Genomic DNA, 14,080 nt, shown 5'->3' on the forward strand with positions numbered 1-14,080 from the left:
TGAGTGCAAAGCATAATATTAAGCTTGCAGCCTTAAATGCGACTAAAGATGAGTATGAGATTGACAAAGGGGTTGCCCACCCAGTGCGTGAAAATGCCTAGGTACCAACATTGGCTGTCAGATGTATTTTAGCCTCTGTGCAGAACACCGGTCAGGCAGAGGTGACTCCTGCACAGCCAGTGCTGACTGACCATGTGCAGGAGGTAGGCCTGTGTCACCATGATGGACAGTCAGGCTGCCACCAACATAGGCATCGTGCGAGTCTTTGATGGGCAGGTAGCAATGCTGATTTATGTGCTTGCAGGAGAAGAAAGCTCACAACACAAGGGAAAGATCAAGAAGCGGAAGCAGCATACCTACATGGCCATCCTCATGCTTATGGAAGAAGAGGTTTGGAGCTGTGAGGAATGGAGGCAGGACAGGCAATCACCGGTGGTGATATAATAAAAACAAAATACTGCAGATGCTGGAAATCTGAAATTCAAACAAGAAATGCTGGTAACACTCAGCAGGTCTGGCAGCATCTATGGAGAGAGAAGCAGAGTTAACGTTTCAGGTCAGTGACCCGTCATCAGATCTGATGAACAATCACTGATGGTGAGATGGGGTGTGGAGCCTCGAGAGAGTGAGTGGCCTAATGGATGGGCACAAGTGACCCTCTGGCAAGCACAAAGCATAGTGCTCATGTGTGCACCACTGCTTGCATAGAGCTCCAGCTGATGAATAGTCAGAAGGATGTGTGGAAACACATTGCCCTCTCATTACTCGTCTCTCTTGCTGGTCATGGAGAAGAGCAGCCAACTGCTGAGCCTGCGTAATAGCCCTCCACCTCTGAGGAGGAGGAGGAGACCTCAGAGTGCACTGTCAAATCATTCCCCCACAACCTCCACCAGCGCAGATACTCTCATGTCAGTGAGTAGTTGTGTGCGAGGGGTCACAACCTGGTGAGCACAGCACAGCAAAGACGCACCCAGCAAATGACAGTTAAGGCCACTAACATTCGGAGGATGCAGCCATGCTGAGCTTCAGCTGATGACTTGCCTCTGGAGTCATCAACAAGGCAGCAGATGCTGGAGCTGCAGCGTGAGTTGAATAAGCAGCTGGCGGAGCTTCCAGAAGCAACAAGCACCCATGCATGAATGATGGAGAAGTCCATCCAGTGCATGAGTCCAGCCCTGACTCTGGCATCTGGATGTATGGCATCCTCCACTGAGAGAGTGGTGAATCTCCTGGCGAGCTACATTCAGCAAATCACACAGTGGATGCGAGGGATAGACCTGCATGCCTTCACTCCTCCATGAGCTGACAGCGCAGGGGGAGCACCATGTAGCAGCACCCGTAAGCGTGTGAGAAAGTCCACCTAGTTGCACTTGGATTTCTGGGGGTTAGATTATGTATATAGATGTCACCTTGCTGTTTATTTGTTTGTAATGAATTCTGATATGCTAAACCACAGAAAGATTCCTTCTGTTCTTGAAACACTACTGGGTCATTAACAGATGGATGGCTCTCACAAAGGATGTGATGGGAAGGAGCACACTGGATGAGGGCAATGCATTTCCCATGCCGTGGCCTCATGTGCTGACTGGTCCAGGGATATAGTAAGATCATTCAAGGAGAGGGCAACAGGGCTATGGAAGGTGGAAGATTTATTTAATTGAATGGGTGTGTAAGGAAGAATCGTGAGAAACGTATCTGTATTAGTGAGTCACAAGCCTCCCTTGTGAATATCTCAGGGTTTGGGTTTGAGATTTTTTTTTTACATTTTTATTTCCCACCTGACTCAAACTCATCCATTTTTTGCGCTTAAAATTCCCCCTATGTCTCTGGCCCAGAACAGAAAAAATTTAAACTGTTCAATTTCATTGCAGCATGTAATAAAAACTTATTGGAGATTAAAAAATTTTGCATGTTAATTAAAAATGTTTTATACTTCTCTTTTCTCTCCCTTTCTTAATCCAATCATTCTATCCCTCCCTTTATTTCTCCTTCTGTACATGATTCAGCCTCCTTCTCAGTCACTCCTTTGTTTCTTTCTCAATCTTTAAATTTCACTGGCTAAGGAGATAGTCTATTGGTCCCACCATGCACAAACGTCCCTGATGCCCTGTTGCGCTCATGCCATTATCAGCTCACACTTCCAGCAAGTCATAGCACAAATCTTTTTTCAAGCTGATGGTGCAGGAAAAATCTAACTAACTGCATACACAACAATAAAAATAGAAACTGTTGGAAATACGCAGCAGAACTGGCAGCATCTGTGGAGAGGGAAACAGATATAATAGGCAGAAACTTTGCCCCAATATGGAGGTGAGAATGGAGGTGGGCAGGCACATAATTTTGTGTCGCACGCTGACGTGCAGTTTTGCCAGCACCTTCCCGCTCCAGAGCCATATTCCTAGAAGTCCCAGAGTCGGAAGTGCTACCCACCTGCAAGTGGCCGGTAGCCATGAAGGTAGGGATAAGGCTAAATATCACAGGCTGACTGGAATTTTCCAGTTGACCTGCAGGCCCCCGCAGCATCGGAAACAGGTCATCTGCCTGAAAGTGGCCACCTGATGGCAGACCAGAGGGGCCAATGTTTCAGGCAAGCTTTGAGGTCTTCCCCACCTACTTGGCCACAGCTGCAGCCACAGGCTTCCCTGTGCAGGGGTTCCCTCTTGAAAATGGTGGTCTGGCAGCTGTGGCCATTTTTTACTTCAAAAGTTTTAAAAGTGCTGAGAGGGTGCCTCAAGATGGAGGTGCACTATCTCTCCCTTACTTGTCATGGCAAGCTGCAGCTCCTTCCAAGCTGGAGGGCCTCCTATTGGCCCTCGAGCTTCAAAAGCCCATCTACCGTCCTTAATTGGATGGTGAACATGCCCTCTGGCCACTAATTGGCCAATTCAGGGAACATCACTGCCGAATAATGTCCTGACTCAGTGCAGGGATCAGCGTTCGGATCCCCACTGGCCCAATGTTTCAAAACTGTTCTAATGAAAAGTCATCGACCAAAACACTGGGCTGAATTTTCACCACAGAGGCGTCAGACAGGAGCTGAGTTTGTTTACGGGTCACAAACCCGTCTCTACTGGGAAACTGATTAAAATTACATTTTTTGCATGGGGAAGCTCTTAATTGGTATGGAGACGCATTTCCTGTCCACAGAGCTCGTGGGGGCTGGAATGGAGGTGGGTCAGATGAGGTGTAGGACTAATTTAGACACCCCATGGCAGTCAGAACTGAGGCTACTGGTTGTCCTAAGAAAGAGCTCTGCTGATTGTGCCAAAGCCTTCCACAGCATCAGAGGGAAGCCAGAACCTGGCAACAGGGCCTAGCAGTCCCTCACTTCATTGATGCCGACCTGGATCTAATTTTGGGGGCCATAAGGGTGAGGAGGGAAGGTGGCAGGAAGAGGCCACCTCATCGTGCAACAGGGGCACCTCTCTATTATCCCCCTTTGCCCTGTCTTCCTCCTCCTCTCTCACCTCCTGCTCCTGTTGTTCCCCCAATAAGCTGTCCCCTTCCAGTGCCTCACAGTCCTCAAGATCCACACCGCTCTGGAGGGCTATGTTATGGAGAGTGCAGCAGACACCACAATGACTGAGACCCTTGCAAGAGGGTATTGGAGGGTGCCACCTGATCGGTCCAGGCACCGGAATCGCATCTTCAGCACCCGATGGCCTGCCCAATGGTTGCCCTATTCAGCAGGTGGCATTGGTTGTATTGCCTCTGCGCCTCTGTCTGGGGCTCCAGTAGAGGGGTCAGTAGCCATCTCTTCAGGGGATATCTCTTGTCCCCTCGGATCCAACCACGCACGTTGGGGGTTGGAGTGAATATCTGAGGCAGCCTGGACTGGCAGTGGATGAAGGAGTCATGGTAGCTGCCAGGAAAGTGAGAACACAATGAGTTTTTTTTATTCGTTCGTGGGATGTAGGCGTTGCTGGCTAGGTTAGCATTTATTGCCCATCTCTAATTGCCCTTGAGAAGGAGGTGGTGAGCTGCCTTCTTGAACCGCTGCAGTCCTTGCAGTGTGAGTGCACCAACAGCGCTGTTAGGGAGTTCCAGGATTTTGACCCAGCTACAGTGAAGGAACGGCGATATAGTTCCAAATCAGGATGGTGTGTGGCTTAGAGGGGAACTTGCAGGTGGTATTCCCATGCATTTGCTGGCCTTGTCCTTCTTGGTGGTAGAGGTCGCAGGCTTGGAAGGTGCTGTGAAAGGAACCTTGGTGAGTTGCTGCAGTGCATCTTGTAGATGGTACACACTGCTGCCACTGTTGAGGAAGCTCTTGGTGTAGTAGCAGACCAATTGGACATTGAGGGAGCGAAAGCCCTTCCTGCTGATGGATCCCATTCGCCGTTCACTAGGTGCCTTGATGGCCACATGCAATCGAAGATGCTTTCACCTGGGGGAATCAGCAAGGGAGGGGAAACCCAAAGTCCTCTGTTCCTGAGAAGCCATGTCTGTTGTTAAATGAAGGTGCTGTCCAGCTCTGGCAAAGAGGGCATCAGTGACCTGTGAGATGCAGTGATGTGCACCCATTTTCGAGATGCCACTAAGTTTCGCTGCTGATCTTTGGAAGGAGACAGAAGGTAACTTTGACGGCAACTGGCAGGGCAAGGCCGCACGTGCTGTGAGGTGCAAGGTCTTCGGCGATGAGTTCATAGATATCTGTGACCATCTGCTTGGAGAGTCGCAGTCTGCTGCAGCAGTGGTTCTCAATCAGCTCCAAGTAGCTCCATCTTTGTCAGTAGATCCTGTGTTGAGGTTATGGCTTCTGTTGCTTTCCTGCCCTCTTTCCTCTCCCTGACCTCCTAATGGCCGGGGTTTTGTCCTTCCTGCTGAGGGTGTTGCCAAAATCTGACAGTCATGCCCCCATTGCCAGCTGGAGCCGTCCTTCTGGGCAGCCTTGCCCCCTGCTCTTGTGCCGCTGCAATGCCAGGGGCTGCTCACTTTGTTCAATGTGCAGGTGCTGAGTGCCCATTCTCCATGCCACCTGTACAACACCATGGGCATCCCCTTATCAAGTGCCCATTCCCCCATTGCCTGCTGACCCTCTTATAGGGCCGGGGAGATGCCCTGGGGCAGCCTTGACTGACTCCCTACTCGAAACCCACCTGCCTTCAGCTGATTTGTTTCTAAAGATGCAGATAACCTGTAATGCCCCTTTAAAAATGTCAACTTTAAACCTTGACAAGCCCTTAACGAGCTTTTTCACAGATGTAATTGGCCTCAATTGGGAGGAGAGGGGTTTCCTGTCCTGCTCTCCTCCACCTGCCCTGTTGACTATTGCCGGTGCCAGGAACAACATCTTGAAACTGACACGCCGCCTGTGCCAGTATTTTCCAGGCGCCATCACCTCCAGTCCGACCTTCAGGTGCCCTGAAAATTCAGCCCATGAACTCTATTTCTCTCTCCACAGAGATGCTGTCAGACTTTAGAGATACAGCACCGAAACAGGCCCTTCGGCCCACCGAGTCTGTGCCGACCATCGACCACCCATTTATACTAATCCAACATTAATCCTATACCCTCTCACATCCCCACTTTCCTTCAATTCCCCTACCTATACTAGGGACAATTTATAATGACCAATTTACGTATCAACCTGCAAGACTTTGGCTGTGGGAGGAAACTGGAGCACCCAGCGAAAACCCACGCGGTCAGAGGGAGAACTTGCAAACTCTGCACAGGCAGTACCCAGAATCGAACCCGGGTCGCTAGAGCTGTGAGGCTGCGGTGCTAACCACTGCGCCACTGTGCCGCCCAATGCTGAGCATTTCCAGCATTTTCTGTTTTTATTTCAGATTTCCAGCATCTTTAGTATTTTGTTTTTGTATTAGTGTGTACGCTGCAAGATACCATGCTCCTAAAGAATTTGGTGCATTCTATTACAAAGCATGAAACAGCATATCCTTGACTTGGTGATAGGAGGTAGAAGATGGTAGTGGAGGGTTGTTTTCAGATTGGAGGCCGGTGACCAGTGGTGTGCCGCAGGGATTGGTGCTGGGCCCTCTGTTGTTTGTCATATATATTAATGACTTGATTAGTAAGTTTGCAGATGACACCAAAATTGGTGGTATAGTGGACAGTGAAGAAGGTTGTCTAAGGTTACAACAGGATATAGATCAACTGGGAAAGTGGGCAAGGGAGTGGCAAATGGAATTTAATGCAGACAAGTGTGAAGTGATGCATTTTGGGAAGTGAAACCAGGGCAGGACATACACAGTGAATGGTAGGGCCCTGGGGAGGATTGTTGAGCAGAGAGACCTTGGGGTGCAAGTACATAGTTCCCTGAAAGTGGCAACACAGGTAGACAGGGCGGTGAAGAAGGTCTTTTGGTCAGCTATGTGGCCTGGTCCAATCTAGACCTCCATTGTTATCTCTTGCCCCACCCCCACCTCACTTGCTTATAACCTGTGACATTTCTAATATTTGTCAGTTCCGAAGAAGGGTCACTGACCCGAAACGTTAACTCTGCTTCTCTTTTCACAGATGCTGCCAGACCTGCTGAGTGGTTCCAGCATTTCTTGTTTTTATTTTATATTATTGGTGAAGAAGGTGTATGGCATGCTTGCCTTCATCGGCCGAGGCATTGAGTACCGAGTTCGGACGTCATGTTACATTTGTACATAACGTTGGTTAGGCTGCATTTGGAGTACTGCGTGCAGTTCTGGCCGCTGCACTACAGGAAAGATGTGATTAAGCCAGAGAGGGTGCAGAAAAGATTCACAAGGATGTTGCCTGGTTTGGAGGGCTTGAATTATAAAGAGAGATTGGATAGGCTGGGTCTGTTTTCCCTGGAGCGAAGGAGGCTGAGAGGGGACATGATAGAGATATATAAAATTATGAGAAGCATAGATAGGGTAGATAGCCAGAGTCTGTTTCCCATGGTAGGGGTAACTAAAACTAGAGGGCATAGATTTAAGGTGAGAGGGAGGAGGTATAAAGGGGATCAAAGGGGTAAATTTTTCACACAAAGAATAGTGGATATCTGGAATAAGCTGCCTGAGGAGGTGGTGGAGGCAGGAACAGTAGCGACATTTAAGAGGCATCTGGACAGGTACTTGAACGAGCAAGGCATAGAGGGATATGGAATTAATGCAGGCAGGTGGGATTAGTATAGATAGGCATTATGTTCGGCATGGACGCGGTGGGCCGAAGGGCCTGTTTCTATACTGCACGACTCTATGACTCTATAACTCAGCATGAGCAATGCCACAGGACATCCAACAGATCTAACAGCATGTCTACATGTTTAAAAAAACTTAAGATATCTGGGTTGAGTCATGATTTGGCTGTCATGCTATTGCTGTTATAGATAGATGTCACCCTTGACTGTTAGTTTTAAGCTGTTATTTTTCAGTTATAAAAGCCTACTTACCACTATACTTAGCTATTAGTCCTCTGCAAGCTAGGTGTCACTGTGATCCATTGCATCATCTGCTTTACGATAAGTTTGCATGAGTGATCTGTATCCCTGGCTGGATACTTTCCATTCCCCTGACTGTAAACCAATCTACAGTATTGCCAAATCTCTCTCCCCATGGAAGACCCACCAACTGCACTGTCCTGCCAACCTAGCCCTGGGCAGATCCCTCTTTCCACTAACGAAGAGACAGAACACTACCATCTGAGCCAAAATGAAAATACAAAAGCAAAGAGGACAATTATAGTGTAGTAGAAGGAGACCATTCAGACCAAAATGCGTATCAGCTCTCTTAAAGAGCTATTAACATTGTCCCGTTCTCTGCCCTTTCTCCATACCCAATATTTTCTTTTCTTTTTCAAGGTCAGAGAAGAGAGAGGAATAAAAGAGGGCAGGAGAAAAAAAGATAGAAGCAGAGAATCAGAAAGAGGCCAGAGGAAAAGATGAGAAATAGAGAAGGTGAGAGAGAAAAAGAGGCAGGCTTAATTTTCAAATTCATAACACAACAGCAAATTGCAACTGAACAAAAATGGAATTGATGAATAATGTAAGAAGGGAAAATTTTCAATGAGGAAGTGCTGAAGCCATATGAAAACAATGAATCCTAGCAATTAAAGAAAAGAGAGGTGGAACAAATCATTTTTTTTATTCATTCATGGGATGTGGGCGTCGCTGGCTAGGCCACCATTTATTGCCCATCCCTAATTGCCCTTGAGAAGGTGGTGGTGAGCTGCCTTCTTGAACTACTGCAGTCCATGTGAGGTAGGTACACCCACAGTGCTGTTCGGAAGGGAGTTCCAGGATTTTGACCCAGCGACAGTGAAGGAACGGCGATATAGTTCCAAGTCAGGATGGTGTGTGACTTGGATAGGAACTTGCAGGTGGTGATGTTCCCATGCATCTGCTGCTCTAGTCCTTCGAGGTGGTAGAGGTCACGGGTTTGGAAGGTGCTATCTAAGGAACCTTGGTGCGTTGCTGCAGTGCATCTTGTAGATGGTACACACTGCTGCCACTGTGCGTCGGTGGTGGAGGGAGTGAATGTTTGTAGATGGTGTGCTAATCAAGCGGGCTGCTTTGTTTGGGATGGTGTCGAGCTTCTTGAGTGTTGTTGGAGCTGCACCCATCCAGGCAAGTGGAGAGTATTCCATCACACTCCTGACTTGTGCCTTGTAGATGATGGACAGGCTTTGGGGAGTCAGGAGGTGAGTTACTCGCCGCAGGATTCCTAGCCTCTGACCTACTCTTGTAGCCATGGTATTTATATGGCTACTCTAGTTCAGTTTCTGGTTAATGGTAGCCCCAAGGATGTTGATAGTGGGGGATTCAGCAATGGTAATGCCATTGAATTTCAAGGGGAGATGGTTAGATTCTCTCGTTGGAGATGGTCATTGCCTGGCACTTGTGTGGCGCAAATGTTACTTGCCACTTATCAGCCCAAGCCTGGATATTGTCCAGGTCTTGCTGCATTTCTACACAGACTGCTTCAGTATTTGAGGAGTCACGAATGGTGCTCAACATTGTGCAATCATCAGTGAACATCCCCACTTCTGACCTTATGATTGAAGGAAGGTCATTGATGAAGCAGCTGAAGATGGTTAGGCCTAGGATACTACCCTGAGGAACTCCTGCAGTGATGTCCTGGAGCTCAGATGATTGACCTCCAACAACCACAGCCATCTTCCTTTGTGCTAGATATGACTCCAACCAGCGGAGAGTTTTCCCCCCGATTCTCATTGACTCCAGTTTTGCTAGGGCTCCTTGATGCCATACTCGGTCAAATGCTGCCTTGATGTCAAGGGCAGTCAATCTCACCTCACCTCTGGAGTTCAGCACTTTTGTCCATGTTTGAACCAAGGCTGTAATGAGGTCAGGAGCTGAGTGGCCCTGGCGGAACCCAAACTGAGCGTCACTGAGCAGGTTATTGCTAAGCAAGTGCTGCTTGATGGCACTGTTGATGACACCTTCTATCACTTTACTGATGATTGAGAGTAGACTGGTGGGGCGGTAATTGGCTGGGTTGGACTTGTCCTGCTTTTTGTGTACAGGACATACCTGGGCAATTTTCCACATTGCAGGGTAGATGCCAGTGTTGTAGCTATACTGGAACAGCTTGGCTAGGGGTGCAGCAAGTTCTGGAGCACAGGTCTTCAGTACTATTGCCGGATTATTGTCAGGACCCACAGCCTTTGCAGTATCCAGTGCCTTCAGTCATTCCTTGATATCACGCGGAGTGAATCGAATTCTCCAATGTCCAATGTCCTCTTGGCCAGCACCTTGCTTTCTCCATTCAGCTAAGTTCTCCTTTAGTCTCCTTGGCCTACTCCTGCTCCATATTCGTATTTTCGTATGTAGTCATCTGTCTCAAAGCCTTTTTTTGCTCTTTCTTGACTTGTAGCTTTGTCATGGTTTGCAAGTTGTAAATAGCACTGACTAATTCAAGGATTAGCTCATCTGCCTTTTGATGGCATTTGTCCGTTAAGGGTGCCTACAACCCTTCCTCAGATTCTCAGATGCCCAAAGTCATGAAAGTTGTCAGGTTATATAACTGCTGCCTGGCACTCAGCCTGGGCCAGTTACAGACAGTATTGTCTATTGTCATTACGATAGCAGGTTTTAACACCTGACCTAAACAAAGGCTGACTACATCCAAAATTAAATGTAACATAATGGAAATATTTTTACAAATACAAACAAGAAAACAAACTTATCCACACAGTGTTTTTTGTTTTTGAAATACTTATCACAATATTTTCTGTTGGTAACCTTTTTCCCATGTGAGAAGCATGAACCAAGACATCGTCCAGGATCCCAGATCTATCACTGTTAGTTGCACTTCAGCATATACCTCAGTACAAACACATACAAGCTACTGAAAAATTCCTACTGGATGACCTTCTGTTTACTGAGTGTGTTCTCTCTTTTGTGGGACATAACACACCTTCAGCCTGGGCAAAACCATTTTATGATTGACAGCGCTTTTCCCAACACTAAAATTATAGGTAAGCACAACTATCGTTGTGAGTTGATTGAAGAGGGGAGGTTTGAAGAGGAAAGTCCACCTGTATGAATTGTTTTTGAAAGGTACGAGAACTTAACATTGCAAGCAAATGGGACTGACTATAAAAAAAAATACAGAAATACATACTTAGAATGTGCTTTATGCTCACAAGGCAATTCCACATTGGCAAGAATCCTTAATTTCAGTCAATTAACCCCAACACACAGGTTAGTATCTGGTTTTTCACATGCATGGCCTCATTTTGGAAAAATAAATTGGTCTACACTGTTGCACCGTACAATTAAAATGGTTAGATCCTGACCAGGAAAAATAAATGACAACCTAATGCTAATTGTTCAATTCACCAGCTCCCACTTTTATTTGAGAAGTATCAATGAAAATAAAAATAAATTCTGTTTTTCAGAGGCAATCTTGAATCGAATTCACTTTACGTCTTTTTGGAATAGCCAATTACCTGTTAGGTTGTAGTGATAGTGAAAGCAGTTTTTGTTGAGAGTGCAGGGCTCCACCTCAGAGGCCTCTGGGCAGGTTTTCCCATCTGCTGGTAGACGTAGAGGATATCGAGTTCGAACACGAATGTTCAGAATGTTACAGTCCTATATAAAATTTCCAAATGCACAAATGTGAATAGCAACATCAACACAAAATTTAATGTAAAGTCAAAATGCTGCAGTTGCTGGAAATCTGAAATAAAAACTGCTTTTGCATTTTCTATTGACAAAATTTAATGTGATGCCTTGGACAGATATTAGCTAAAATGCTTTAATTCAAGTCTTAACACTGTATTTACAAGAATGAAATAGTACTTTTTAAAATTTTAGTTTGTGCTGTAGTTGCTGGTATAATTAAAAGCTCCAGTTACTTTCTTTGTGCAGCAGGAAGTGGTTTTTAGTCACTCCTTTTCCCAATTGGTTGTTGTGGCACCACACCCAGTCTAACACTCAAAGGAAATGCTTTGAACCACATTCTATGTCTTCTGCTCATCTGACACAATGTAGTGTTGCTGTGTGATGCTTTATCTTCACAGGTAAGCTAAATCTGGTCCCTGCTGTCATTTTAAAAAAAATCTGTAAATAAATCTTTAAACAGAATCAAAAATATCATGGTAATAAAATCTATTGATGACATCTTTAGCTTTCTGGAGCTCCACCTCAGTTAGAGGTAGAGATGAAATTCTTTCCAATGGTTTTGAGTGAGCTATGCAGCAAAGAATGGACTCAAAAATATTCCTTTAAATTTGTTTTTTTACATAAAAACTAGTTAGTTTTAATTCCTATTAATTTTGTATATTCAATAAGGTTAACATGAAAGGATACAGTTCTACATTGAATCAGTGTTTAATTCAATTCAGAACTCTCAGCTGAGAGTCTGAGTGATTTTGGGTGGGGCAGGAAGAGGTGGTTGGACTGTGGTGGTTTGTCAGAATGGGAGGTTGCTAAAGAGTACAAACTAATAGCAGGTGTGGAAGCTATTCAAAAATTTCTTGCCATCACAATTGGGGATTTTCCTCGAAGTGAGGACAGGTTTAGGCTTGAAACATCAGGAAAATGGTATCTAGTACATCGTCAAGCAATCAGGGCAGACCAGGCATTGATAACTTGAGCCAGTAAACCCACAGACGGAGGCTCACTAAAAAAGGAGAACTTCTGTTGAATTTAAGAGTATTTTTTGTGGAGTGCTTTGGTATTTGGTGAGGTTTGGGACACTTCTGTACATTAAAAGCGCTATATAAAGGCACATAATTGTTTTTGTTGATATTGTTGATCAGTTGGGCTGACCAATTAGATATTGTGACATTTATTCCAATGTTAGGTACGGAGTGTAATGAGTCTAATAATTTTTGACCCACCAATAGAACGCACCAGGAGCTATGGGGAACAGCCTCCTGTCATGCAGGCCCCCACCTGCCAAGGATGAGGCCTATTAATTTCGCTACATGGACATTAAATTTCAAACTGTTGTTGAAGTGAAGAAAGGACTTGCTTTAAAAAATTGGCAGATCTTGGCTGGAAAGACATTTGCATATTAGCAGACAGTGTTTGGAAGGACAAAGCAGCCATTCCCTGACACATTCAACCCAAAAAGGGCCCTTGGCTGGAAATACATTTGCATATTAACAGACAGTGCTTGGAAGGACAAAGGACCATTCCCTGACACATTCAATCCACAATGGACTTTTGATCACCAGATGTTGAAGGTGGGGGAGCTCGCATTCCAGGTTGACTAAGATGGCCGAATACACAAATAGACATGGTCAAACCAGCTAGTCACATGACTAACCTGCTGGACAACCTGAGTTATTTGAATTTGTACAAACAGTTTAGGCAGAAAGCAGAATGCTCCTGGACTAAGAAGATCTCTCCTGGCTGGCTCGTCACAGCCTCTCCTGTCTGCCTGCTCCCATCTCTTTCTCACAGAACTCCAAATCCACTGAAGACACATGAACCCCAAGACAGAAAAGTCTCATGCAGCGTACAAGGTTTAAGAAGAATACTGGGCCCCAATAAAAAGCATGATCTACCTACAATAAAGGACATTACAGTGAGCGCAAAGAACCATAACAAAATAAACTCTTCAGATATTACCTCAAACCTTTCCACTTTATGATTCTTCTCCTCCTTTCTGTCTCTATTTGCATATGTGTATCACAAATTAATGCTAGCGTGGGCGCGTTGTGTATCCGTAGGCATTAACCAAATTAGAGTTTAAGTTTAATAAATTTCAACGTTTCTTCTTTAAATCTAAGATAGCCTGTTTGTGCTGGTTTCTTTGCCTTATAATGGAAAGTGGTGAACAAGGGTTCACCAAAGGGGAGCTAAAAACACAGTGTGTTTAAAATTAAACCCTGTTACGGTAACAACAGGTGAAGGCTGAAAGGGAACACTTTGACCTCTTTCTCACCTGGTTGTAGCACTCTGTTTATAACCAAAACACGTCCAGGTCTTGTAATCTGTGCCATGTCTATGTAACCCATATTTCCTCTGTGTCCATTCATGTGCACACTTTAGCATCCATTCCAGACCCAGGCTTGTTTATTTTCCTTGGCCCCCTCTCAGGCTCTTCTCATCTGTATCTCTTCCACCCCCATTCAACTTCTTACACCCAATCATGCAACTTTTAATTTCTGGATACTTTCTCCACTCTAATATCAATCCATTATTACTCTTCTTCCTTCCTTTCTCCTGTCACAATTCTGTGTGTGAATCCTCTTTGAATAAGCCAACAGGCAGCCCCAGCTCTTCTGTTGGCATGTTCTGAAGTGCTCATTCAGGCACTCTTCATTGACTTCCTACTGCCCACCCTCCTCCCTCGCTGACTTCCCCACCCAAGCATGTCCATGGAGACTAACCTTGTCAACTTCCTTCTCATCTGTTTGCCCCACTCACCACTGCTCCCTTGGACTCTACCAGTGGATCAATCACCGATCTTCTACACATTTCCCTTGTGAACAAACCCCTTGTGTTGAGTGACTGCATTGGAACAGTGTCTTTGCCTGAAATAGGAACATAGGGACATAGGAAATAGGAGCAGGCGTAGGTCATTCAACCCCTCTAAACTGTTCCGCCATTCAACTAGATCATGGTCTGCTCTTTTACATCAACGCCATTTTCCCGCACTATCCCCATATCCCTTGAGATCTTTAATATCTA

General features: G+C 45.7%; 1 protein-coding gene across 6 annotated transcripts in view; it reads right to left on the bottom strand.

Annotated features, from left to right (window-relative positions):
* Positions 1 to 14,080, bottom strand: part of thsd7ba (thrombospondin, type I, domain containing 7Ba) — a 953,049-nt gene that overhangs the window by 132,209 nt on the left and 806,760 nt on the right. For all 6 annotated transcript variants that reach the window (XM_068035032.1, XM_068035036.1, XM_068035034.1 and 3 more), the window contains one exon: positions 10,885 to 11,026. In XM_068035032.1, coding sequence (XP_067891133.1) covers positions 10,885 to 11,026 — 142 coding nt within the window. The remainder of the gene's footprint in view (positions 1 to 10,884; positions 11,027 to 14,080) is intronic.

Source organism: Heterodontus francisci, chromosome 7, assembly GCF_036365525.1.
Source record: "Heterodontus francisci isolate sHetFra1 chromosome 7, sHetFra1.hap1, whole genome shotgun sequence".
In the NCBI taxonomy this organism is placed as follows: Eukaryota; Metazoa; Chordata; class Chondrichthyes; order Heterodontiformes; family Heterodontidae; genus Heterodontus; species Heterodontus francisci.